At 39.0% G+C, this 26,036-nt stretch overlaps 1 protein-coding gene across 2 annotated transcripts in view; it reads left to right on the forward strand.

Moving 5' to 3' along the window:
• Positions 1-26,036, forward strand: part of PTPRO (protein tyrosine phosphatase receptor type O) — a 242,162-nt gene that overhangs the window by 153,248 nt on the left and 62,878 nt on the right. For both annotated transcript variants that reach the window (XM_023256797.2, XM_023256798.2), the window contains exons 6-12: positions 1,627-1,788; positions 5,362-5,558; positions 12,583-12,703; positions 13,053-13,246; positions 14,424-14,535; positions 18,330-18,481; positions 19,658-19,778. In XM_023256797.2, coding sequence (XP_023112565.1) covers positions 1,627-1,788; positions 5,362-5,558; positions 12,583-12,703; positions 13,053-13,246; positions 14,424-14,535; positions 18,330-18,481; positions 19,658-19,778 — 1,059 coding nt within the window. The remainder of the gene's footprint in view (positions 1-1,626; positions 1,789-5,361; positions 5,559-12,582; positions 12,704-13,052; positions 13,247-14,423; positions 14,536-18,329; positions 18,482-19,657; positions 19,779-26,036) is intronic.

The following is a 26,036-nucleotide window of genomic DNA, read 5'->3' on the forward strand; positions in this document are numbered from 1 at the left end:
TTCGGGAAGCGTATAAATTGCAAATTTTGACAACAGGACACGTTTCACTGTCCAGCATGTCACGTACCCCCAGCCGTTGAGGGAAACCTTACGTTTGGAAAGATTTTGATTAAAGTTGTAACTATCACAATTACAAAATATCCTGGAGAGATGTTCTGTTTTCCAGGACACAATTTGTGGAAGCATGCAGCAAAACAGTCTTCCTGACAAGATGGCTGCTTTCCCAAAGGGGTCAGACCTGTGTACTGCTTATATAGGGACTCTTACTTGCCTTAGGGTGTGCACCCCTCTGGAACCAGTACCACTCACGTTTTCCTGAAGAGGAGCTGGTAATAAAATAGAAAACGCACAGCAACTGATAGTCTCACTACAGCTGCTGTATTGTGTCTCATGTTCATGTATCCAGCATCTCAGGGCCATTCTTTGTATTTTAGCCCTTACCGTAAGAAAAACGGCCATGGCCTTCAGTAAACTTGGGTCATGAATCACATCCAAATTGTTTGGTAGATTTTTATAGTCATTTGCTGTTTGTTTTGTTTCTAAAATAACATTCTTTGTTTTATACTTTCCAGTCCAGTAGTTTGGGTGATAAAAGTCGTCAAGTTGGCAAAATTTGAAGTTCCAAATAATAGCTTTATTTCAGAGTAGGGCATTAGTATCATGGACTCTGATGTATTATATATTGTTTGCTCTTATTTTATTTAATAGAGGAAGATATCAAAAGCTGTGGATTCCTCTATGCTGGATTATAGCACAATCAACCATACCCATATATTGTATAAAGTTGAAATCCTTTGTCATTTCCAATTATGCGAGTCAAAAGTCTTCACATTTGCCTGGAATTACTTGTATAAAGTAATCTGTCTTAGTCTGCCCTTAGTTTATTTGTCTCTTATTTTTCCGTTCCTTAATATATTCTATGGAAAATAGGATCCCTTAACTCAGAATTTTTTTTAAACGAGTATTTCTGTGCAGGTTCAGTCATGCTTTTATGTGACTGCAATGTGTTCTGTTGAAGGCTATTGTAGTCACCGACGGGTGAGAACAACTTCAAATGCAGTAATAAGCAGCAGGAGATGAACTTTGAAGCAATGTAAAAATCATTTTTACTTTTAGAAGTTCTGGAAGAAAACAGATGAAGGAAGCATATACAAGTGTCAGAAAATCTGCCCAGAAGAATTATTTCTAACTAGAAAGAGTTCAGCTTATTTAAAGGCGTTTCTGGATATTTAATACTACCACCAAGAATTTATGAGATACTTTGTTGCCCGTTATTTTTTTATTCCTTATATCTAGATGAAAAAGTCAACTATTTTGATCTTTTCCTCACATTCTACTATTATTGTGTGCATATAATGTTGTTGGGAAACCGTACAGGAGAATCCCTAAGTTTTCTTGATTTCGATGCCAAATTTTAGTTTGGTTATTTAAAAGTATTATGAAAACCAATTTGAATACTTAGTCATGTTTTTTTTATAGCACCTTTGATTAAGATGTGTGATATAACGTGACAAAAGGAAAGAAACAATATTTTAAAAACTACTTTTTTTTTTAATTGACTTGTTTACATTCAAGGCCCTTTCAGATTCCAATTCATATATATTCTCTTTTTTACATATGATTCAGAAAACTTTACTGAATATTTGACAGTGGATGAAGAAGCGCATGAATTTGTCGCAGAGCTGAAGGAGCCTGGGAAATATAAGTTATCTGTAACAACTTTTAGCTCCTCAGGATCTTGTGAAACTCGAAAAAGTCAGTCAGCAAAATCACTCAGTTTTTATATCAGTAAGTACCAAAGGGATTATGTTGTACTTACAGGGGGACGAGGACAATGGAACCGGGGAGATTAATGATGCTCCAGCATCAATGATTCATCAAACCTCAGAGACCCTGAGAAATCTTCAAGGTCAGGGGAAGCCCAGATCCATGAGATTTTGACAGCAGAGGAAATATATGTATGTTTAATAGTAGCAGAGCTACTCAGAGGTTTAGCTTACAGATTTTTTTATTATTGTGATAATTGAACATTATTAAGCTGACTTTCCACACTAGCCATCGCAAACTCTCCAAGGACATGGACGCACTGTTTAGGAAATATGGCTTTTGTTTAAGGCCGTATAGAAAATTGATATTTTTGGACTATGTGAAAGGTCTCGCTAGAATGTTGAGCTTATACAATTCAAAGGACAAACAAAGATTCATGGGTAGTGGGACCTAGGTGGTTGCCATAAATTTGGCACAAAAGGACAAAGCTAGAGCATCCTAGAAGCCCCGGTGCCAAGTCTTAGGGTGGCTTCTACTGATTCCATGAGGGACAAGAGTAAAGTAATTACTACCTCTAAAAGCTGCACAAATTGTGAGTGTCTGTAATGCTTTTAGCTAATCTGAATGTTCACTAGAGGTTTAGAGGTCAAAAATCAGTTCAAAGCAGTTAGATGTGTCTCCGATCAGAAGAAAGGAAAAACCAGGAGGCAGTGGATAAAAACGACTCGTCAAAAAGGATAGCCACCCTATACTTTATCACCCTCTCCAAAGGGAAAATACCACCTTTTGTCAATCTTCAGAAAGGTGGGTGGGAGAATGAGAAGGGAGGTACAGGGGAGAGACCAGCTTATTTCACAGCTGAAAAATGTTGCAAATGACCCATGTAGCATTTCTACTTAAGAAACCAAAAATGCCGTCCCTGATAAGAGGCCTAAAGATCCGTTAGATATACAGAAAGATTAGTCCTAATTGTTTGCACATCGATCTTTGACCTGAAGTCACTTGAGAATGAGGACAAAGTTTAGTATTCCATTTTTTCTGAACCTGACAATGTCTCATTAACCAAAAGGTTTCCTGGCCTGTCAGTAGAGGTCCACCGCAAGTGTGAAGAGCATCCAGGAACACTCCCTCAGCTATTCTAACCTCGCTTGGCTTTCCCTTCTCTGAATTGCTCCTGTGTTTCATAGTGCTCAGCACAAAATACAGAATTTATTTGTGTATGATATTTCTCTTGATTTCTTTTATATGTGTACATCTCGCTTCTCATACCAAATTACAAAATCCTAGCCTGGGGTTATACTATTGATTTATTAATTCTGCTGTACCTTCAACCAAAAAGTAATTCACTGAACTACTTTCATGCGTCAGGCACTCTGCCCTAGAGTATCCAAATTGACTAGTGCTATTGAGAATGTGTCAGAATTGCTCCAAAATATAATTATTTCAAAGAGGTACCTTCAAAGAGGTATTAATATTCATCTAGAAAAATATAAGGCACTAAAATTTTTGTTTTTTCTCTGCCAATAAAAGAATAATATTTGTAGTACTTAGGATATTCTATTCTGCAGTAGTGGGTCATTCAGGTGTACTATATACATATCTTTAGTTTAAAACAGGACAATATAGATATAAATACTATACTTACCTGAGTAAGCCCCTACACACAGTGTAGTCTCACACCAGCTAAATTCTATTCACAGACCATTTTCCTGATCCAAGCTGGGTGGGAGTTAAGCTATGACATTAATATTTATTACATTTCATTCAGATTTATGTTTTTTTTTGTTGCATTATGATTTCTAGGTATGTAGCTCTGAAGGTTTTCCTTCAGAGATGAGAAGTAAGGTAGAAACTTATATGAGTCCCCCAACAGCCTTACATTTCAATTACCCCCATTTTTCAGGTGGAAAAAACTAATTCATGAAGTTTAATGACTTTCCCAAGCGTCCAAGTGAGGACTAGACCTAGGAATATTTGCTAGCAAAGTCTGTTTCCATGTAGTCTGCAATGACCTGTTACCTTGGCTCGATTATCAAATAAGTGAACTTATTTTCCTTATTCCCACTTTGGCTCTCTGTGCACCTGCTACCTCAGTAATCTTCATAACAGTGTTGACACTTCACATTTACATAGTTCTCTAACACGTATAATCTCATTTGATCCCAGCGACAGATGGCATCATGATAAATTGTCACAAAGCAATGACCCAGGAGACGGGGGGGTCTGGGTTGGGCCCCAAGCACTTATTAGCTCTGTGACACTGGACATGCCATTCGCATCTCTGGGCCTCAGTTTCCTCATCAGTTAAATGAGGTATCAGATCTCTGAAGTTGTCAATCCTAACATTCTATGATTTATCCATTTGGCCATTTGGCCATTTATCCATCTGAGATTCAGAGATGTTAAATCATTTGCCCAGTCATTTGCTCACGAATGAGCAAAACTGAGTCTGGGTCAACGTACCTGTCTCCAAACCAATGTTTTCATAGTGCCTCCGGAAGTGTCATGGAGGTGTTAAGAGCATGGATTCTGGAACCAGCCTTCCTGTGTATGAATCCCAGCTCTACTTTCCCTTTCTCTGCCTCAGTTTCTTCATCTGACAGTGGAAGGAGTACTAGTACTTATCTCATAGGTCTGTCATGAAAACTAAAGGATTAAACTATGTAAACATATAAAAGCTTCAAACAGAGCCTGATACATGGTGAATGCCAGGTCTCTTTGCCACCACTATTATGGTCATTTTTTATTGTCTTTATGTCCCTTGCCCCCTTTGCTGTGAGCTGGAGACTGCTCTCCCCTGCAGAGCCACTTCCTTCTTTTCCCCTCATGGGTTCCAGCCCAGGAAGACACTCAGAAGTGTATCCTAAGCAAATAAAGAAAAGTTATGCATTTGCATTTCAACAAGGACTTTCTGTAGATAATAACCATCTTAACACTTCTTGAGTCCTTACTACGTGTCAGGCACTGTGCTAATAACCACTTTAAAAACTTAAGAGAACAAAGCTAATGGTGGGCATTTCTATGCTGATACTTTATAATGAGGAACCCGCCGCGACCCTCAAATGATCACCCGGATTGCAGGCAGCTTCTATAATTGAGCCAGCCCGTTTGCCTGTTTCTTCTCTCATACAGTCACACCCCGCCTCTTTGATCCTGCTGTTACCAAATTTAAAATCTGTTCACACGATGGCAGTCGAGGCTAATTTGAATCTCAAAGTAATTATTTCTAGAGACGGAAAGGTCCTAACAGCAAAGGAACCATAAACACTGATGAAATGCCCCACCCAGTGTTTGTTAGAGAAGTAGATTCTCTCGGGTGGAGAATTGACCAGCGTCACCTCAGATGCACATAACAGCTGATGTAGAGCTTCTCTCTGTCCCTAGAACTGATTTCGTTGCTGCTGCCACTGCTGTTCGGGCAGTGGTGAGACCAGCTGGGCAGAGAACATACAGACGTGCCGGTCCAGCTGCCGGTCTTACTTTGAGTATCTTTGTAAGGGCCAAAGGAGAACAACATGATTTTTAAAAGGAGACTCTTTTATCTCAACCAGCTCGGTATGACACCTCCCTTGTGCTCTTATGTGAAATGTTCAGGCCCGTCAGGAGAGTGGATCGAAGAACTGACTGAGAAGCCCCAGCATGTGAGCGTCCACGTTTTAAGCTCAACCACCGCTTTGATGTCCTGGACGTCTTCCCAAGAGAACTACAATGGCACCATCGTGTCTGTGGTGTCACTCACCTGCCAGAAACAAAAGGAGAGCCAGAGGCTAGAAAAGCAGTACTGCACTCAGGTAAAGGAACAGAAAACAATGCTGACGGGCTCATTCACCTGCTGTGGCACAGCCAGACAGGCAGAGCCAGGAGGCCGGTGCGAGAGGCTGTGCTGAGGTCTCCCCCGGGTGCGTTGTGCACGGGGGATGAGTGTGCATGGCTCTTCAGTGACAGTCTTCCTCCCTGTCCCTCTCAGGACTACCATCTCCCGTTTATTTCCATGCCTCATTCAGGAGACCTACGATGTGGGGGGCACCTGGGGGCTTAGTCGGTTAAGCGTCCGACTTTGGCTCAGGTCGTGATCTCATAGCTGGTGAGTTCGAGCCCCGCGTTGGGCTCTGTGCTGACAGTTCAGAGCCTGGAGCCTGCTTGGGATTCTGTGTCTCCCTCTATCTCTGCCCCTCCCCTGCTCACACTCTGTCTCTCTCTCTCAAAAATAAACATTAAAAAACTTAAGGGAAAAAAAGAGACCTACGAGGTGGCAGGTACTCTGATAGATGTTGGGGATCTAGATAATTTCTATGCATCTGCCCCTTGCAGAGTTTATGATCTAGTGAGAACAGAGCATAAGGGAACATACAGTTACTGCAGAGTATAAAATAAGGCCCAGGGAGCCCTTATGAGTTCACAGAAAGAGCTGGGCATGAGTAAATATGGATTGGGGCAAGAGGATTGGGAAAACTGGCCAGAGAAACTTTTACCCGGCAAGGAGACAACCAAGCAGAAGATTCTGGGGAGTTTTTGTTTGTTTGTTTTACTTTTCCCATTTTCTTTTTCTTGTTATTTAAACTACAAAAAATAATTCATGCTCACCGGAAAACTAATTCAAAAATTAAAAGTACGAAAGGAAAAAAACTCCCCCTTCACTAATCACAGCTAAGAAGAGCTTTTTAAAAAAATTTTTTTTTCATGTTTATTTATTTTTGAGAGAGAGAGATAGAGTGGGAGCCGGGGAGGGGCAGAGAGAGAGGGAGACACAGAATCAGAAGCAGGCTCCAGGTTCTGAGCTTTCAGCACAGAGCCTGATGTCAGAGGCTTAACCCACTGAGCCACCCAGGTGCCCCGTTGAGGAGAGCTTTGAAGGAGAAATAGGACTTAGCTGAGCACAAGGGAGCATGAAGGGCAAGTGGAAATGGGGTGCAAATCATTAGTTCTGGGAATGGCTACCAGAGTGAGCTTTCAGGCCCAACCATCCATCCGGAGGGAAACCCTGCCACGTGGGCCCCGGGGCAGATCCTGCAGTCCGTCGCCCAGAAGTATCCACAGGGAGCCTGGTGCCCAGCCGTACTTTCCCAAAACTTGGTTTTATTTTTTCATACGGTCAAATGTACTGATTCTTGGTGTCTTACAAACAGAGTATTTACTTCCCCACAGGTAAAATTATCAACTCGTGTGTCATACACTGGAAATGTAATACTCAAATACAACAGTTGCTATATGAAAGCTTTTAGGGCATTTAATGAAATTCAAAGAGTGAGAAACTTGAAACTGATAAGATGAATTTAGGAATCCTGGCCTTTGGAGTGCCAGAAAGGCTTAAAAGTACTGAGATACGCTCTTACTTGAGGATGAGGCTACCCCTTGACTTCAATTAAATTAAGGAGTAAATATGCTAAACAGATTAACTTCTAATCACGACTCACTGTGCAGTTTACTAGCTTCCTTTCCTGAGCCTACCGAAAACGGCTGACTGGTTACATTGCTAGAAACATCCGTTTCTCTTACAGAACATGACATAGAACTTGACTGCTCCAAGGTACATTGCTTCGCCCTTCATCTGATGTACAAATTCTGTATCTTTTGCATAGAAGCCAAAGGCTAACGGTATAGAGTTTGTAAATTATAAATGAGCCAGAAAAGGCTGGTCTAAGTGTACTTTGACAGTGCCTTCTTGAGATGCAAACATGAAACTGTTAAGGATTACAGGCAAGAAGGCCAATATTTAGAATGGAGGGCGGGATCTAGACCTCACTGTGTGAGGCATTATCTCAATTACCACAGGAACATTTTGAAGATTTTATTATTACACCAACATTATCCATTGCCTCACTATACACTCATGCATGCGCACACACACACACACACACACACACACACACAGGCACACACATATGTTTAGACGAGGAAACATTATTCAAAAAGTCTCAAAAACTGGCCTGCAGTCACGTGGCCATTAATCAAAAGAATCCAGAAGACAGTATCACCAGTACCTATCTGACTTGGGCTTATTTCCTAAAGCAATTGTTATCCAGAAAAAAAAAATTAATAGTTCTTTAATTCTGTCTGCAGTGGTACTGTGATTGCATTCAACAGGAAATTCAAGATTTCCTGCAGCTCAAAAATAAGAGTGATTCTAAGGCTAAACACATACAGTAGTCCCTCCCCTTATTCATGATTTCACTTTCCATGGATTCAGTCACCCATGGTCACCCACGGGCCAGAAGCAGATGATCTTCCTGTGACATATAGTCAGAAGGTCAATAGTAGCCTAGCGATAGGTCGCAGTTTCTACGTCATTCATCTCACTGTGTCTCATCACACAGACATTTTATCGTGTCACGGCACCATAAGAAGAGAGCGTATAGTCCGGTAAGATATTTTGACACAGACTACATTCACACAACTTTAATTACAGTATACTGTGTAATTGTTTTTACTATCGGTTATTGTTGATCTCTTACTGTCCCTGATTTATAAATTAAACTTTACAATAGGTATTTAACAATAGGTTTATAGGTATGTAGGTATAAGAAGAAACAGAGTACATACAGGGTTCGGTACTACCCATGGTTTCAGGCGTCCACTGGGGGTCTTAGAACACAGAATCCCCTGCAGATAAGGCGGGACTACTTAAGATAATGCTTCACTATTTGATACTTTCACTCTCCCGACTTGGCATCTACCACTGACTATACCACAGGATCGTTGTTTATATATCACCCAGGTCATCCATGAGAGTCAATGCGAGTACCGTTACCCTCCCTTATACCACCGCTGATATCTGCATGCTAGGTGGGTCCTAGTGCAAGATCCTAGAAATAAAACAAATTTGACTCGAACCTTGAGCTCATGAGGCTTAGAGTCTGGCCTTCCACGGACCCATTAATTTGAACTTGTCCAAATCCCGCATGTGCTCTTCATGTCTGGTTGGTGTTTCGTGTATAAGTTTGCGGGCAACAAATGTTTGTGGAAAAGGGTGTTTTGCGTTGCATGCCCCCTAACAACCATCGTGGTGCTTTTCATTAATAAATATATGAGGAACATAAAGTCTGTGCTCCATCAGTGTTATACATAAAGGACCCTGTCAATTCTTCAAAGTAAACGTGCTCTCAGTACTTTCTCTGAAGACTCACACACAATCCTAAATTTCGGGATTAAAAAAACGTCACATAATATATGTATGTATATTTATTTTTAATGTGATCTGCCTTGGTCCCTAAGTGCCTTCCAACAATTTACACACCCTGTTATTTAATAGTCTGCATGTATTTCCTGTGCTAAGACATCTTTCCTCCTATTTCTTTAGCTGAAGAGGGATAGGACCGGTGCCTCATTGGAGAGGCATTGGACTGAACAGAATTCTCTGAAATGGAGACCAAGTGAGCTGGGAAAGGGAAAGAGGAAATAGTGAAATGCAAAGATGGGATGAAAATTGGGGAAGGGGATGTGGAATGATCCTCTGGAGAATAAAATACATATTATACACATTATTTACTAAGTAGAGTGCAGTGTACCTACTCCCAAGGCGGTCCAAGATAAATAAAGAGTGATAAATAAATAAGAGGGATAAAAGCACAGATACCAGCTGGCAGCTTAGCAAATATTCGAAAACAGGGTGGCAGAAAGGAGTTGGTGTTTATAAATTGTTACCAAGGTCATTTGCAACACCGTTGCCCTCTTCTCCTTTTTTTTTTTTTAGTAGTGGGATGTATATACACATAGTTGCTTCTTATTAAAAAATCGAATCATGTCCCTAGGATGAATTTGTTATGATGGCATATTTTTTGCATTGAGGTATAATTATCACATTATATTATATTAATGTCAGGTGTGCAGCATAATGATTCAAGAGTCACATACATTGCAAGATGACCATCACAATAAGTCTAGTTGCCATCCATCACCATACAAAGTTACAAAATTTTTTTTCTAGGGATGAGAACATTTAAGATTTACTCTCCTAGCAATTTTCAGAGAGGCGATACAATATTACTAACTGTAGTCATCACCACGCTGCATGTTACAGCCCCGTGACTTGTTTATTTCATAACTGGAAGTTTGTACCTCTTGACCCCCTTCACCCATGTCATCCTCCTGTGAACCCCTCTCCCCTCTGGCCACCCCTATTCTGTTCCCCATACCTATGAGCTTTGTTTTGTTTTGTCTGTTCATTTGTTTTGCTTTCTAGTCTCCTCACAGTGAAATCATACTGCATTTGCCTTTCTCTGACTTATTTCACTAGCAAAATACCCTCAGGATATTAAATATGATGGCAAACTTAAGTGGCTATGACTTCAGGTAGTCATTTAAATAATCAGAATCAAGTAGTTGCCTAAAATATTATCAAACCAAAGAGATTTTAACACCACCCTGAAGTAATCTACGCTTTGTCTGTCCTGCTATTCTAAATATTCTAAAGGAGTGATTGATGAGCTAGGTTAACATTCACAGGCATGCTACATGTGCATAATATGTTGTTAAGTCTTAAAGGAAAGTTCGGAGCGACATTGATAATGCAACACCTATATGGTTCAATATAATATTGTTTATTTATATATGTGTGTAGGAGGGTCTGGAAGATTGTCCCCCAAAATGCTGGAAGTGGGGGGAGGAGGATAGAAAAATTGCCAGTTTACTTCATTTGCTCTTCTGTTGGGTGAATAATTTTCACAATGTGCATTATTAGTTTTATCATTTAAAAATGTATTTTAAAGAAATAAGCCAATGTTGCTTAGTTGTGCACAGCATACACATTCTTATTCATAGTTTGTCTCTTCAGGAAATGCTCCATCAGATGAGAATGTCTAGTTGGCTAACTTTACCTAGATGGCTTCCAGCAGAATTCACATTCTAAAACATGGGCAAGGACACTTGGGTGGCTCAGTCAGTTGAGCGCCCAACTCTTGATGTTTGCTCAGGTGGTGGTCTCCGTGGTCATGAACTCGTCATCTGGCAGTCACGAGGTGGAGCCCTGAGCCACACTCAGTGCGGAGCCTGATTGGGATCCTCTGTCTCCCTCTCTCTCTGCCCTCCCCAACTCATGCTCTCTCTTTCTGTCTCTGTCTCTCTCAAAATAAATAAATAGACTTGTAAAAATAATAATAATTTTTAAAAAAGTAAAACATGGGCAAAAATTTCTGGTATGAGTGAGTAGGAAAGAAGGGGCAGAAATGCTATTTTATGAATTCAACTTCATTTTATTTTGTTTAAGTTACTGGAAAAGAAATTATGGTATGCTGCTCCCCCTACTTACATTTAGAGCAAGTTGTCCCAACTCAAGTTATACAATTCCCATTGTGTACAATCAGTTTCTGGTGTTAGAAAGGCTTAAAATTCATATCCATGAATTCTGTATTCTTAAAATCATAACGAAGCTTAAAAAAAAAACCTCATAGCATAGGTAAGCTGTCAACATTATTGTTCTTCTTTGATTTCTTTCTGGTCCTTTCCACAGTAATTTTACAATGTTATATACCCTAGAGGCCAAAAATTGATGAGGAGTGAATTATCTTTATTGAATCTCTAGTTTCAATAGAAACCTGTGAGGCATATAAGCATCCTCACCTGTGAGGTATATAATAGTATTATCTATAGTTTATCAATCATGAAGCCACGCTAAGAATTATAAATAAATTCCCATGCTGATAAGAGGTGGAGTCAGGATTTGATTTCAGGCAGTCTGAATAGAGAACCTGTGTTCTCTCTACTAAGCAAGGCTGTCTTCAATATCAGAGGCATTAAAGGTCACATTTCTTGACCTGTAAACTGAACCATTAATCCTAGTGCATGCCAACATTTAACTTTAATAAGTACTTTTTTTTTTTTAATTTTTCAACGTTTATTTATTTTTGGGACAGAGAGAGACAGAGCATGAACGGGGGAGGGGCAGAGAGAGAGGGAGACACAGAATCGGAAACAGGCTCCAGGCTCTGAGCCATCAGCCCAGAGCCTGACGCGGGGCTCGAACTCACGGACCGCGAGATCGTGACCTGGCTGAAGTCGGACGCTTAACCGACTGTGCCACCCAGGCGCCCCAAGTACATTTTTTTAAATGTACATTTCATTCATCTGTCGGTTGTTTTTCTCTATATTGTATTTGTTACCTAACCAAAAGTTTAAAAAAAAAAAAAGAACAGTAAAGAAGGGCTCATCTATATGAGAAATATTTTCTACATTATTTTAAGGGGTCACAATAGCCTTCAGAAGCATTTCCTACTGTATCTTGATGCTTAGTCCCAGACTTGCCTGTAACAGCCATTGGAGGTCACAACACTAGGCTTCCAGTCCCAACACTGCATCTGAATATGTGACCTTGGCCATTTCCTGGTTTTACTGTTTTGATCTATTAAATGAGAGATTTGGAGCAGATAATCTCTGAGGTCATTTCCTTCTCTATAATTAGATATTATATGCTTCTTAGTGACGAGAGACCAAAGACATTCCTGCACTGATCTTTGTATGTTTTTAGCTGACACTACAATTTAGGATGTCAGACTACCCTTATGGTATTGCTGATTTGATTATGGTTAGAGGCTGATGTGTCTCTAGTGTACATGGTTCAAATTGACATTGATGGTATAAAGCAGTTCACGGGGCTTATTAAATCCAGCCGTAGAATTTGAATGTTCTGGGTTCCCTTCAGTGTTCACATAAACTATAAATCATGCTAATTTTGAAATCTGACCTTCCCCAGAACGAGCAAAGGCTTCTGGATTTCAAAGGCGTCTGTGGCTCCACAAAGAGTCCCTGAATATGGTATCAGCCGCTGTGTCACATTCTGAAAGCCCACCTCTAAATAAATCATGTTGGGTGTTTGGTTTAAAGGTGAACTCAAGCAAATCTATTATTGAAAATCTGGTTCCCGGTGCCCAGTACCAGGTCGTGATGTACCTAAGAAAAGGCCCTTTGATTGGCCCACCTTCAGATCCTGTGACATTTGCTATCGGTAAGTTGCCAGCCTCAAGAATTACTTTATCAGAGTACTGTTGGTGGGGAGGGAGACGCAGTGTCCATGCCCAAGTCATTAGCATCATATATGGGGGGGTCCCTACTCATTCACCCAATATTCTACATCCAGAGTCATAAATGACTACAGTCATATAACCTGGGGTCTAAAGTTAGCAACTATTACTCAGAAAAATAACATCGGAGGCAAATGTGATTTATTCAATGGCCATATCAGAAGGGCAAAAACTCTAGTTTTAAGAAGTTTGAAGCCATTTCTAAGACATTCGAAAAGATATTAAACCTTTCTTCTTGGCTCTCTTTTCTCACCCTTCCCTGCTTCTTCTTAGTTCCAACGGGAATAAAGGATTTAATGCTCTATCCCTTGGGTCCTACGGCAGTGGTTCTGAGCTGGAGCAGACCTTACTTAGGAGTGTTCAGAAAATATGTAGTTGAAATGTTTTATTTCAACCCTGCAACAATGACATCAGAGTGGACAACATACTATGAAATAGCAGCGACTATCTCCTTAACTGCATCAGTGGTAATGGTTCCTTAAGTAGCCGTCACACTTCCTGTGTAAAGAAATTTGCCTTTCTGTACCAAGTGTGTCAGAAAAAGTTACCTGTAAATACACATGGGTGGTTTGCTACCTTCAAGATTTTTTTAGTTGTTTTTGCGTGTAGAACTGTTTTTTTCCCAGGGAGAGATTGAGAGAGAGAGAGAGATTGAGAGAGAGAAAGAGAGAGAAATAATTATGCGAAGCATGCTTTCATCCCTAATTGGGCATATCCACGTTTTAATAGAGCTAAGAGCTTATTGTCCCTCTCTGTCCCTAGGAGGAAAACACAAAAAGTTACTGTTAGTCATTCAATAATTAGTTGACACTGTTTTAACACTAGTGATGAGTATTCTTAACATCTACACATCACTTAAATACCTATGATGTCAGGCTATTAGAGGATGCTTTTCTTTCTTTTTAAAAAAATCTTTTTTAATGTTTATTTATTTTTGAAGGAGAGAGAGACAGAGTATGAGCAGGGGAGGGACAGAGAGAGAGGGAGACAGAGAATCTGAAACAGGCTCCAGGCTCTGAGCTGTCAACCCAGAGCCCAGTGTGGGGCTCGAACCCACAAACTGTGAGATTATGACCTGAGCTGAAGTCAGACGCTTAACCAACTGAGGTTGGTTGCAACCAGGTGCAACTAGAGGATGCTTTTCAAGAGAGCAGGGAAAGATTGCGCTTTCTGAGGCTGGAATAATTTCTAAGGCACAGGTCACACATGAAGTGCACGATTGCCCTCTACCCGGTTGATGTCTCTGGTATTTGCCACCCAACAAGGATGCATGATTATGGTCCAAACTGGGAGAACACAAAGTCGTGAGAGGCCAGTTTTTGTAGAAATAGGGGAATGTGTATGTACAGTCGCTTACAAATAAGTACTATTTCACATGCGTAATACAACGTAGGAAACTGCAAAACGAGACCAATATTAGTAACATTTGACTCAATACCTATGAATCACTTTTTTAAAAGTTCTGTTTGTAGATCATTCTATTTACATGCAGATATACATACATGTATATACATACAATACAAAAAGGTATGGGAAGGAAAATAAAAAATACTTATTGATAATTTTCATGACCTAATAAAAGTAACTCTATTCCAAAAATAGGATTTTTTCCCCCTTGCTCTTTTGTCTCCTTGCTCTTTTTAGAGGATAGCCAATCTGCTGCCAGCATGGTACTACAACTTTCGAGTTACCATGGTAACATGGGGAGACCCAGAACTGAGCTGTTGCGACAGCTCCACCATAAGCTTCATAACAGGTGAGTGGTGTTATGGGAACGGCTTCCACGGGGAGAGAACGCCATTTTGAGGAGTTTCTGAAGAGATATGTCTCCAGAAAGCGCTAGGCACTCACCCAGCACTGACTGAAGCTCAGTCTCATGGAAGCTAGTATCCTTGATTCTGAAAGTTCATTATTTGTTTAAATGATAGTCTTTGAAAATCAAAATACATTTTCATCCTGAGTCATTGTCCTTTATTTATGTGCCCCTGTTTGGAATCGATTAGAATAGAGATGCAGCAGACAGAACTTTGGGCTTCAACTGATTTTACCCACTCAATGATTTTGTTTGCTAGAGTGCCTCCATTTCCTTATTAATTAAAGTTTTAAAGTCACAGGCTGATGGCAGCATTGTCCAGAGCAGGAGTTAAAACAGGCTTTGGAGACTGATGGACCTGGGTTTGAATCACGGATCGGCCATCTACCCTGTGTAACCTGTGCATGTTAACTTTTGTAAGCCTTGGGGTTTTTTTTTAAAAGCACTGAAACAGTTGTTAGCTCATTTTCATATAGCAGAGATAGATAACAGAGGTGGTCAGAGATGGCAATGAAAGGGGGATTTCATCAAAGAAACACTATTTCTGAATCCTATTTGAACTACGATTTTTCAGGAACTTTTGGTTGGACTACAAGGCTATAATTAGTGTTATACTGAGAGAAGATGTGAGAAAAATATGTTTAGGTGAAGAAAAATGTTACCAAAATATATTCTTCTCTGGACATCTAGTTTTACTCTGTCAGACTTTATCAGTGAAAGAAAATGCAAAGAAATTAATCACGTGGGAGCACTGGCTGGCCCAGTTGGTAGAGCATGCAACTCTTGATCTCTGGGTTGTGAGTTCGAGCCCCGTGTTGAGTATAGAGATTACTTAAAAATAAAATCTTAAAAAAAAAAGAAGAAATTAATCATGTGAATTCTTACACTATCAACATACATAGTATATCCCTTTCCTTTACTAGACAATATCTGGAGCTCCCTTGTGTTCCAGATATTAATAGTAATACTAGAGTAGACAAGTGAAAGACTACCAAAATATCAAAAAGGTAGAAAATACCAATTATGTGATGAGTAGTGTGTGAGCTTCTTGACTATATTAATAATTGCATACTTAATTTTAGTTACATTTACCATATAAATGATTCATACAGCTTAACTTTATTGACACTGCCTTTCTGAGAATACTCTTTCCGCCTCAGACAGAGACGTCTGAAAAGAGCCCAGACTTTGCATCTGAAGACGTGATTGAGCAGACCTGGCCCTCCAGAATTCTAGCTGTCAGACTTTGAGCAAATTGTCCTAATGATCCTCGACTTCTTTTTTCTCATTGGCAGAATTCAAAATGTGACCTAACAACAGGCTAATAGAGCAAGACCAAGTGTTTTAGAACTCTCTGCAATAAAGCAGAAAACCACCTTGCCAGGCTCTCTATGGTGTCTCTGAAGGGGGACACTGGAAATGAACCATTAACAGGATTTGGAGTTCTGGACTCAAGTGGCTTAGGTGTGCCTTTCAGAGCTGGGAACTGACTGGGACCTGGCAAAAGTTATGGGCCTGGCAAGTCTGAATAGTTCTCTGGTTAATAAGTGAGCTGCTTGGCTAGGTGAGCAGTCTGTTGTCTCCAACAAATTGATCTTTGTGAACTCCTTATCTTTTCCTGGGACAATCTCCTATTTTAGGGTATGTGCTGCCAAAGCGAGCCCTCCTGGGACTGTCTCCTAAGTCATGCTGACACTGTCCCTTCAAGGTGTCACCTAAGCATATGAATATAGACGGTCTCAACTCTCCCATCTGTCAAATAAGCATAATAATATTTCACAGGTAGTGTGAGAAGTAAATTATATAATATAAATCATTATTAAAATATATATGGGCACTGACTTATTTTTAGACTTATTTTAAAGCCAATTGAAATCTTTGCCTTATCTCGTTTGCCTTCCCTCGTCTCAAGTTTAAAGCAAACAAGGATATCACACTTCTCTTTCCTGTGCTTTTAGTTGTGATCCAAAACGCCAAATCGTGTGATATAAAAGGATACAGGAATAAAATATTTGAATAAGGTGTGATTTATTAGGATCTCTGGACTACTGTCTTTGTTAGGCAAATTTGTCTGCAAGTCAAATGCATAGTAATTATGCCAGTGTACCAAATTATGTTTAATAAACAAATAGTGACATCTTGTGGCCTTTCAGCAATATGCTGAATTTTAAGGCAACAACATGGCGTATAAAAATCTAAAGATCTAGTTAATTATTTATGTGCGAGGATCTGTGTTAATACTTACACAATTTTAAATACGTGTCCGGGTTTGCAATTTTAAAAGTGTTTCTTGTCCTCACTAGAATTAGAACATGAGAAAATATCCTTTGGCAAAATGTAAGTATAGATACATATGTATAACGAAGTACATAGAAATATAATGGAGGAAAGAAGCCACAGGTATTATTCTCTTTATTAGACTATTCTGAAATACGATTTGGGTTTGTGTTAACTTGCTTGCTACAGAAATGTATTTTACGCTCTATATTACAAGTCTCTTCCGTAAAAATTGTTCTAGAAAGCATAGTTATGAATGTTTGTTACGAGTACTCGTAGTGTATCGAGGAAACTAAATCTTCATGGTTTATAGAAATTCTCCTCCAGATATTTCCTTTGGTCTTGTGCTGTCTCTCAGAATGGAACACTTGCTTGTCCAAACCAGCATACACAGGGAACTGAAATTCAACTGTGTGTGCGTGTTTCCTAAAATCTTCAGAATTATCAGTTAAGTTTAAAAAATAATTAAAATATACATTCAGAGCTCATATATTATAAAGCTGGTAATGAACTCTCTTCCCCATTAAAAAATTTGCATTTAAATGTGTCAGAATGTAAAATAAATGAAGAAACTCAGTGTTAGAAGTTAGCTTTGTGGTGTGATAAAAGAGACCTTCTTTCCTTCCTTGCTACTTGCTTCAGTAACATTTATTAAGAGCCTACGTTTTGCAAGGTGCTGGTTAGACATGATCAATGGTATTGCTTTGTGATTTTATATAAACAATATTTATTTTCTGCCCCTCTAACCATTGATCTTACTGCCCTTTATTTCTATAAACATCTTTGCTATACCACAATAAAAAATATACTTTTATAGGACCCCAAGTTTTCCAGTACTGCTTGGACAATCAATTCAATAATGCCTTATACTATTAATTTATTGATGCAACAAGTGGATGCAAAGAGGTGAACATTTTAGGAATCTTCTAACTATGAAATCAATATAAAAGACCTGATATCCTCAGGTACAGATGGGTCTGGCCGCCTTGTGTCTGGGCCATACAAGGTGGGGACCCAGGAAATCAGTGCCCAACTTTTACCACCAACCTTCGTTATGTTACTGAGAGGTCCTGGGATCCCCAGGACCATCCTATGGTGTGAATTTTTTAAAGTTTATTTATTTTGAGAGAGAGAGAGAGAGAGAGAGAGAGAGAGAGAGAGAGAGAAAGCATGTGAGTGAGCGGGGGAGGGGCAGAGAGAGAGAGTGAGAATCCCAAGCAGGCTCAACGATGTCAGTGAGGAGCCCAATGCAGGGCTCAAACCCATGAACCATGAGATCATGACCTGAACCAAGATCAAGAGTCCGATGCTTAACCAACTGAGGCACCAGGTACCCCTTTATGGTGTGAATTTTAATTCTCTAAATTAACTCTACATGGGATTGCATGCTTTGTTGGTAAGTACTTTAATTATTATTAGTCTCTTATTAAACTAAAATGTGCCTCTTACCTTCCTTGTAGCCCCAGTTGCTCCAGAAATCACATCTGTGGAGTATTTCAACAGTCTGGTATATATCAGTTGGACATATGGAGACGACACAACTGACCTCTCCCATTCTAGAATGTTACACTGGATGGTTGTTGCAGAAGGAAAGAAGAAAATTAAAAAGAGTGTATGTTTTTTTGAATCCCAATATCAGGCATCTGAACGTTTATTTACATGAACTCTTGAAAACCATTAAGCAAACATTTATTGAAACATTAAACAAATGGTTTATGCCAGTTGGCACTGTTTTGGGCTCCGGAGAAGGGACAGTAAAAAAAATTAAATTCCTCCTTTCAGAGGGTTTACCTTTTAATCTTTAATAGTGATCTCTAATAGTTAAAACTACTCATCATTTACATTGAAAGTTATGATTTGAGGTTTTTACTCAGGATGTCAAACATTTTCAAGAAAACCACAGTTAATATGTTTTGATATTTTCTCCATATATCACCAATACCTAAATATTTGGGTACATTGGAAATACTGATTTCTTTTCTCCTGCTTTATTACACTTTTGACATGGCGTTAGGGTACAGACTAAACTACTGTAAAAAAAAAAAAGAGCATAGCTTGAAGAAAATAAAAGCTTGTTTCTCTCATGCTAGCATAGAACTGTCAGAGCACCTCTGCTGTAAAGGATCAATCATCCAGGGGTCCAGATTCTTTCTGTCATGTTGTTTCGTCTAGAACTGTGTAGGCTTCATTTGCATAGCTGAACCTTATCATCATTATATCCATATTCTAGCATGCGGGGAGAGGAAAGGAGAAGATATGGAGGCCCAGCACTTATAGAGTGTAGACAGGATTATAAGCTGCCCATGTGACTTCCACTTATGATCCATTGGTCAGAAGTAGATCGCATGGTTCCCTCTAGCTATAGAGGAAACTAGGAAATGTAGTCTTTAGTTAAGAAACCAGGTGGCTATAGATATGACTAGGTGTCTTCTAGCTTCTCAGCTAGGGCTAAGTTGTATACATATCAGCAGACACCTAGCAGTTGCCTTTTCTAAAATTTGCTGTGAATAAGAAGAAAAGTATCAGAGTAGTACCTATTCTAAATAGAGGATTAATTGCAAAAGTGTTCTGATATTTATTGTGCACGTGTAGAGCTACCTTGCATTTGGTTCAGTTGAGGAATTCATATAATTTTCAAAGGAAATAAAGTATCCGTAGGGTTGTAATCAACTGTATAAAGCCGCATAGAATAGAGAGAATGCCTACCATAGCCCTGTAGTTGTTTGGAGTGGTATTCTAGTTCAAGTTCATTAGAAGTTTAAACCTTCAATCTTGATGGATCTTTCAGGTAACACGCAATGTCATGACTGCGATTCTCAGTCTGCCTCCAGGAGATATCTACAACCTCTCAGTAACCGCTTGCACTGAAAGAGGAAGTAATACCTCCATGCTCCGCCTTGTCAAGCTAGGTAAGAAAAATATACCTGGGGGTGTTTGTGAAAATAGTCATGCCCAGAGAACTAGCGTTTGCATCTCTTGATTTGTCATGGTCTTTTCAATTCGATGAAATGACAGAAAAATGTTCACTCTCTTTCATAAGTGCAACATAAACATGTATGTTCAACTTAAATGTTTATGTATTTTTGAGAGACAGAGAATGAGCAGGAGAGGGGCAGAGAGAGAGAGAGAGGAGGGCAGAAGATCCAAAGCAGACTCTGTGCTTATAGCAGAGATCCTGACGCATGGCTCCAACTCATGAACTGTGAGATTATGACCTGAGCTTAAGTCAGACACTTAACCAACTGAGCCACCCAGGTGCCCTCGTTCAACTTAATATAGGTTTCTGTGAATGGAATTTTTGCTATTCTGGGAGTCAGGAGTATTCCCCATCCTTAGTGAGATTATAGAAACAAAAAAGTCTTAGGAATTTAGAAAAGGAAAAGACTTAGAGATTATCTAGTGCAGTGCTTTCAACCCCTATCAGACACCATTCCTTTCTCATGTAAGTATTATGTGATGCCCTTTTTAATATCTCAAATTGAGACTTATAGATAAAATAACCCACATACTGATTTTCAAAGTTGATATAATGTCCTAACTGTAGTGTAAAACCAAGGTAAAAGAAAAAATTATAACAAAATCATATGAATTCCCTGTGCATTTGTTCAGATACAGTGCTTCTGTAAGTCATAATGGAATTGTCTAATGACTGCACATAATTAAAATGAAAAAGTTGAAGTTTACAAGCAGTAAAGGAATCAGTAGTTCTTCCATGCACGTATAAAAGGAAATAAAGGAGTGAATAAATAACTGAGCAAGCATAAGTACAAGTGGACCCTTGAATAAAAGTTAGAATTAGGATAAGTAGTAAGAGACTACATGTATTTGCATGTGATGAGAGAAAGAGGAAAATAACCTTAATTAAAGTAAAGACAACATGCCAAGAAAAATAATAGGTTGTGGATGAGGGGAAATGAGGAAAGTGTAATATTCTTGCAAATGAGCTGGAAATGATTGTGTAGTGTAGTGTCAAAATAATTATTTATATTATGAAATACAACTAGGAAGTGACACTATTTAGCACAAAACACATCTTTTACATTCAACAGTTTTCCACATAGTGAGGTATACATTTAGTTTCTGATACATAAAGGGGCCTCAGGGATAATAGTCTATAATCAGCAGCAGGCAAGAGAATGGATTGGCAAAAAGTTGTGGGGTAGTGTCAGTGTAAGAGGGGCCACCTAGAAATGAATGCACTTCAATGTGTGATTTTCACAGCAGAGATCTCCTTTTTATATTTTGAAAATTAACAGTATAGAGAATGGCAATATTGAAAATAAGAATATTTTCAAAACACTTAATGCAACTTACTGACATCCTGTTTCGGATGTCTGCTAATTTATTGTCTGTATCTAAGTCTGTTCCTAAGAGTGTCAAATTGTCACTCTCACCACCTATGTTTATAGGTGTAGCTGTAGGTAAAGACTGATCCAGGGTATTTTATTAGCAGCTTAAACAAACACCCGGAGTACCATTGCTGGTAGGGATGTAGCTTTAGAAAACTCGTAGCAAATCCCAAACAAAACAAAACAAAACAAAACAAAACAAAACACAGTCTTTCCTTAGTTTCCCCAGTAGTTGCTTTTCTCTATAATTCAGTGCATAAAACACTCAGTCTTAAATTTTTTTTGTCTTCTATTGGCCATGGCAAAAATTAAATCCTCACACTGACACCCTTTAAAATTAGGGTTGTCCGGGTGGCGCAGTTGGTTAAGTATCCGACTTCAGCTCGGGTCATGATCTCATGGTTTGGACATCGGGCTCTGTGCTGACAGCTGGGAGCCTGGAGCCTGCTTCGGATTCTGTGTCTCCCTCTCTCTCTGCCCCTCTCCCACTCACACTCTGTCTGTCTGTCTGTCTGTCTCTCTCTCTCAAAAATAAATAAACATTAACAAATTTTTAAATAAATAAATAAAATTAAATAGGTAGCTGGAGATACATAACATATTAAATAGAAACTATTGGCAGAAAAAGTAAATTATTGAGTAATTTGTAAATAACACCTTAATTCCATTTAGGTATTTTTCTTAATGACAACTGTCTTCTAAATTATTTTACTCAACTTCCGGAAAATCTTTTCTAACATTATTATGTGATAAAGTACTTGCAATTACATTTATAGTGGATTTATTCTGGTATGACATTACAAACATATGTGGGATGTGGGACTTGGGACAGTTTTTCTGTTTGGAGCTTTCTTGATCATTGCAGAACATCTAGCATTTCTGCTTTCTGCCTACAGAAGCCCAGTTAACAACCTTCCTGGTTGCTATTAAAAACATGCCTACAGATTTACAAACACCCTCCCATTGAGAACCACGAGTTCAATTTCATTCACTGCGGGCAATCTGCTCTTCTTCCCCAACGGTCTGTACTTCAACTCTAGGAATGTGGAGATCACCAGCTTCAAACGTTGTGTGATCTTTCTATTAAAAAAAAAATTGCCTGCCTATCACTTGCAACTGCTATCTCTGATTTTGTCCTTCGTGGATATAAAAATCCATTCAAAACTCGTTTCCAGTTAACTGGAATTGCTTAAAGATTATGCTCACATTCCCCATGCCTTTCTTTTCCCCAGCTTTATGATGACAGGAGGCTGTAAGTGTTTCTTGGGTCCTAGCAGCTTTCTCTAACTCATTTGGTTTGTTCAGAGGTGGGTCTTAACAAAGCAGCAATTAGGGAGCCTATTGAGAGCCTCACTGTTGCCATAATGTGACATTATGGTTGATATATGATCAGGAGTATGAGTTAAAGTCCTGAGCTGGTACAATTATACTCACACTACACAGGCGTATGAGTAAAAATCATGATAGTTCCCAGCCCAAATTTATCATGAGGTTTTGAGGTTCCATATCTTCCTGTTAGCAGGCAGGACTACTTAAACCAGTGTAGAAAGGTCCTTTAAACTTTTCAAGAAGGAAAGGCCAGTTTCCATAAAAATTATTTCTTAAAATCAATAAGGTTTTCCTTTTTGTGATCTAAATATCAGACAAATACTGCTTCTACATCGTTGCTCTCTGAAAACAAGACAATCTGTATATAATGTGCCTGAACTCGGCCTTTTTCCCCCTGAAAACTAAATAATTTCACTTGTCATCCATTTGTCTAGAAGTCTATTTTCTATTCCACTCATCACATTATTGTTTTTTGGTTCTTTCAATTTTCCATAACACATATGGCCTTGCCTACTGTAGGTGCTCAATAGATATTTGTTGAACCAAACTGCAACCACAGACCTCAAAGTTGAATACATTCTACCAAATTTTATCTTTCAAAGAAGTAAAATAACATTTTGCTTTAGTAATAACTGATTGCAGTTATCTTTTACTTCATAGAACTTTCATTCTAGTCATTTTATGTTCCTTTATAGCATTCATTCGGTGTCCATAGAAGTCATATGAATTCTACTTTACAGAAACCTGCAACTCTGGCACACAGATTTTTAAGGCTAGTGTGAATCAGAACGATGTTGTTAAAGCTAGGACCAAAACTGGTTTGGCTAACCCTGAGGTCGGTTTCTCTGTGATAAAAGCCTCTTTGCAATGGCTCTACTTGGTATCATGGAGGGCAGGATCTACATCTATGGGAAGAAACCAGGCTATGATTGAGTCCAGTATAATATAAAGTAATCCAGGATGGTATGTGCAAGGGTACAAATGTGAATCAAATCTGCGCTAAGAAATGTCATTTTACAAGAACTTACTTGTCTACATGCAACTGCGGCTTCAACCAGCAACCAGTCATAACTTCTGGTCTTGGTGAATCCACTTGAAACTCTGGGCCAACTTTAAGAGAATTGGGTAAGTTTACACCAGATAAGCAACCATTCAAAAAAGAAAGAAAGGGAAAGAAATAAGGATGAGAAGGGTTGGACCTATCACAAAATAGCTCTATGGTAGTAGAATATCCATTCATGAATTCATTCAACGAATACATACTGAGAACCTTCTAAGAATTGCCCAGATGCCAGACTACTTGTAATAATGAACTCGAAGGGTTCAGTTTCTGTTCACAAGGAGCTTAGGATCTGCCGAAGGGGGAGATGGTAAGAAGTGCTGTGTACCACATTAAAACAGGGTAGTGTGGGACAGTGTATAAGCAGCAAACCTTTCTCTGAGGAAGCAATGATGAGAGATATGAATCACAAGAAAGGATCTGCCATGAAAAGTTTGGGAAAGGGCATGCAAAGCAGAAGGAATAGGCAGAGACCAAATTATACAGGATTTTTAAGAAGATGGAGTTGAGATTTTATTTTGAGTGTAATAAGAGAGAATTTAAAGAATTAAAAATAAACAATCTGACATATTTAAAATAATCCCTCTGGTTGCTCAAGGGAGGAAGGATTGTTGGGTTACCAGTGAAGATAGGGAGACCGATTAAGGCACCATGTGCCCTAACTTTAAAAATAGCATTCCCGTTTTGGTTTTCTTCTTTGATATTACTTTGGCTATTCGGGGTCTTTTGTGGTTCCATACAAATTTTAGGATTGCTTGTTCTAGTTTCAAGAAGAATGCTGGTGAAATTTTGATTGGGATTGCATTGAATGTGTAGATTGCTTTGGGTAGTATGGACGTTTTAACAATATTTATTCTTCCAATCCATGAACATGGAATGTTTTTCTATTTATTTGTATCTTCTTCAATTTCCTTCATAAGCATTCTATAGTTTTTAGCATACAGATCTTTTACATCTTTGGTTAGGTTTATTCCTAGGTATTCTATGATTCTTGGTGCAATTGTGAATGGGACCAGTTTCTTTATTTGCCTTTCTGTTGCTTCATTATTAGTGTATAAGAATGCAACTGATTTCTGTACATTAATTTTGTATCCTGCAACCTTGTTGAATTCACGTATCAGTTCTAGCAGACTTTTGGTGGAGTCTGTCGGGTTTTCCATGTATAATATCATGTCATCTGCAAAAAGTGAAAGCTTGACTTCATCTTTGCCAATTTTGATGCCTTTGATTTCCTTTTGTTGTCTGATTGTTGATGCTAGAACTTCCAACACTATGTTAAGCAACAGCGGTGAGACTGGATAAAGAATTTGTGGTTTATATATGCAATGGAATACTACTTGGCAATGAGAAAGAATGAAAAATGGCCTTTAGTAGCAACGTGGATGGAACTGGAGAGTGTTATGCTAAGTGAAATAAGTCATACAGAGAAAGACAGATACCATATGTTTTCACTCTTATGTGGATCCTGAGAAACTTAACAGAAGACCATGGGCGAGGGGAAGGGGGAGAAAAAAAGTTACAGAGAGGGAAAGATGCAAACCATAAGAGATTCTTAGAAACTGAGAATAAACTGAGGGTTGATGGTGGGTGGGATGGAGGGGAAAGTGGGTGATGGGCATTGAGGAGGGTACCTGTTGGGATGAGCACTGGGTGTTTTATGGAAACCAATTTGACAATAAATTTCATATTAAAAAAATAGCATTCTAATTCGGGGCGCCTGGGTGACTCAGTTGGTTAAGTATCTGACTTCGACTCAGGTCTTGATCTCACAGTTTGTGAGTTCGAGCCCCATATCAGGCTCTGTGCTGACAGCTCAGAGCTTGGAGCCTGCTTTGGATTCTGTATCTCCCTCTTTCTCTGCCCCTCCCTCACTCATGCTCTGTCTGTCTATCTCTCAAAAATAAATAAATGTGAAAAAAAATTAAAAAAAATAACATTCTAATTCAGTAAGTTCCATTGGAAATGAGGGCAACTTTTAGTTAAGTGGTAATAATGGAGATGAAGAAAAATGGACAGAATTTAGGAGTTATTTTGGAGGTTGTGTCCATAGAACTTGCTTGTGGGGTGAAAATAGGAAATAAGAGAAAGGGAAATTAAAATTAACTCCTAGGCTTTACTCTTAAGCAACTAGGCTGGATGGTGGTACAATTCACTGAGACTGACACAACTAGAAAAACTAGAAAAGGAGTGACTTTGGGATAGGGTGAGAATCAAAGATTCTTCTCTGGACTAAAAAAAACCAAAACCAAACTGAGAGGTCATCCAAATACAGTTGTCAAATAAAATGATTCTTGTTATGTGTCTGGATATCAGCAGCGAATTCTGGGCTAGAAATATATATTTTGGAGTGTCTAGATGAGATCACTAACTAGTAAGCAGAAGTAGAGAAGAACCACTTCCAGCACTTGGACACTGAGCAGAGAGACTGG

Source organism: Felis catus, chromosome B4 (assembly GCF_018350175.1).
Source record: "Felis catus isolate Fca126 chromosome B4, F.catus_Fca126_mat1.0, whole genome shotgun sequence".
Lineage (NCBI taxonomy): Eukaryota > Metazoa > Chordata > Mammalia > Carnivora > Felidae > Felis > Felis catus.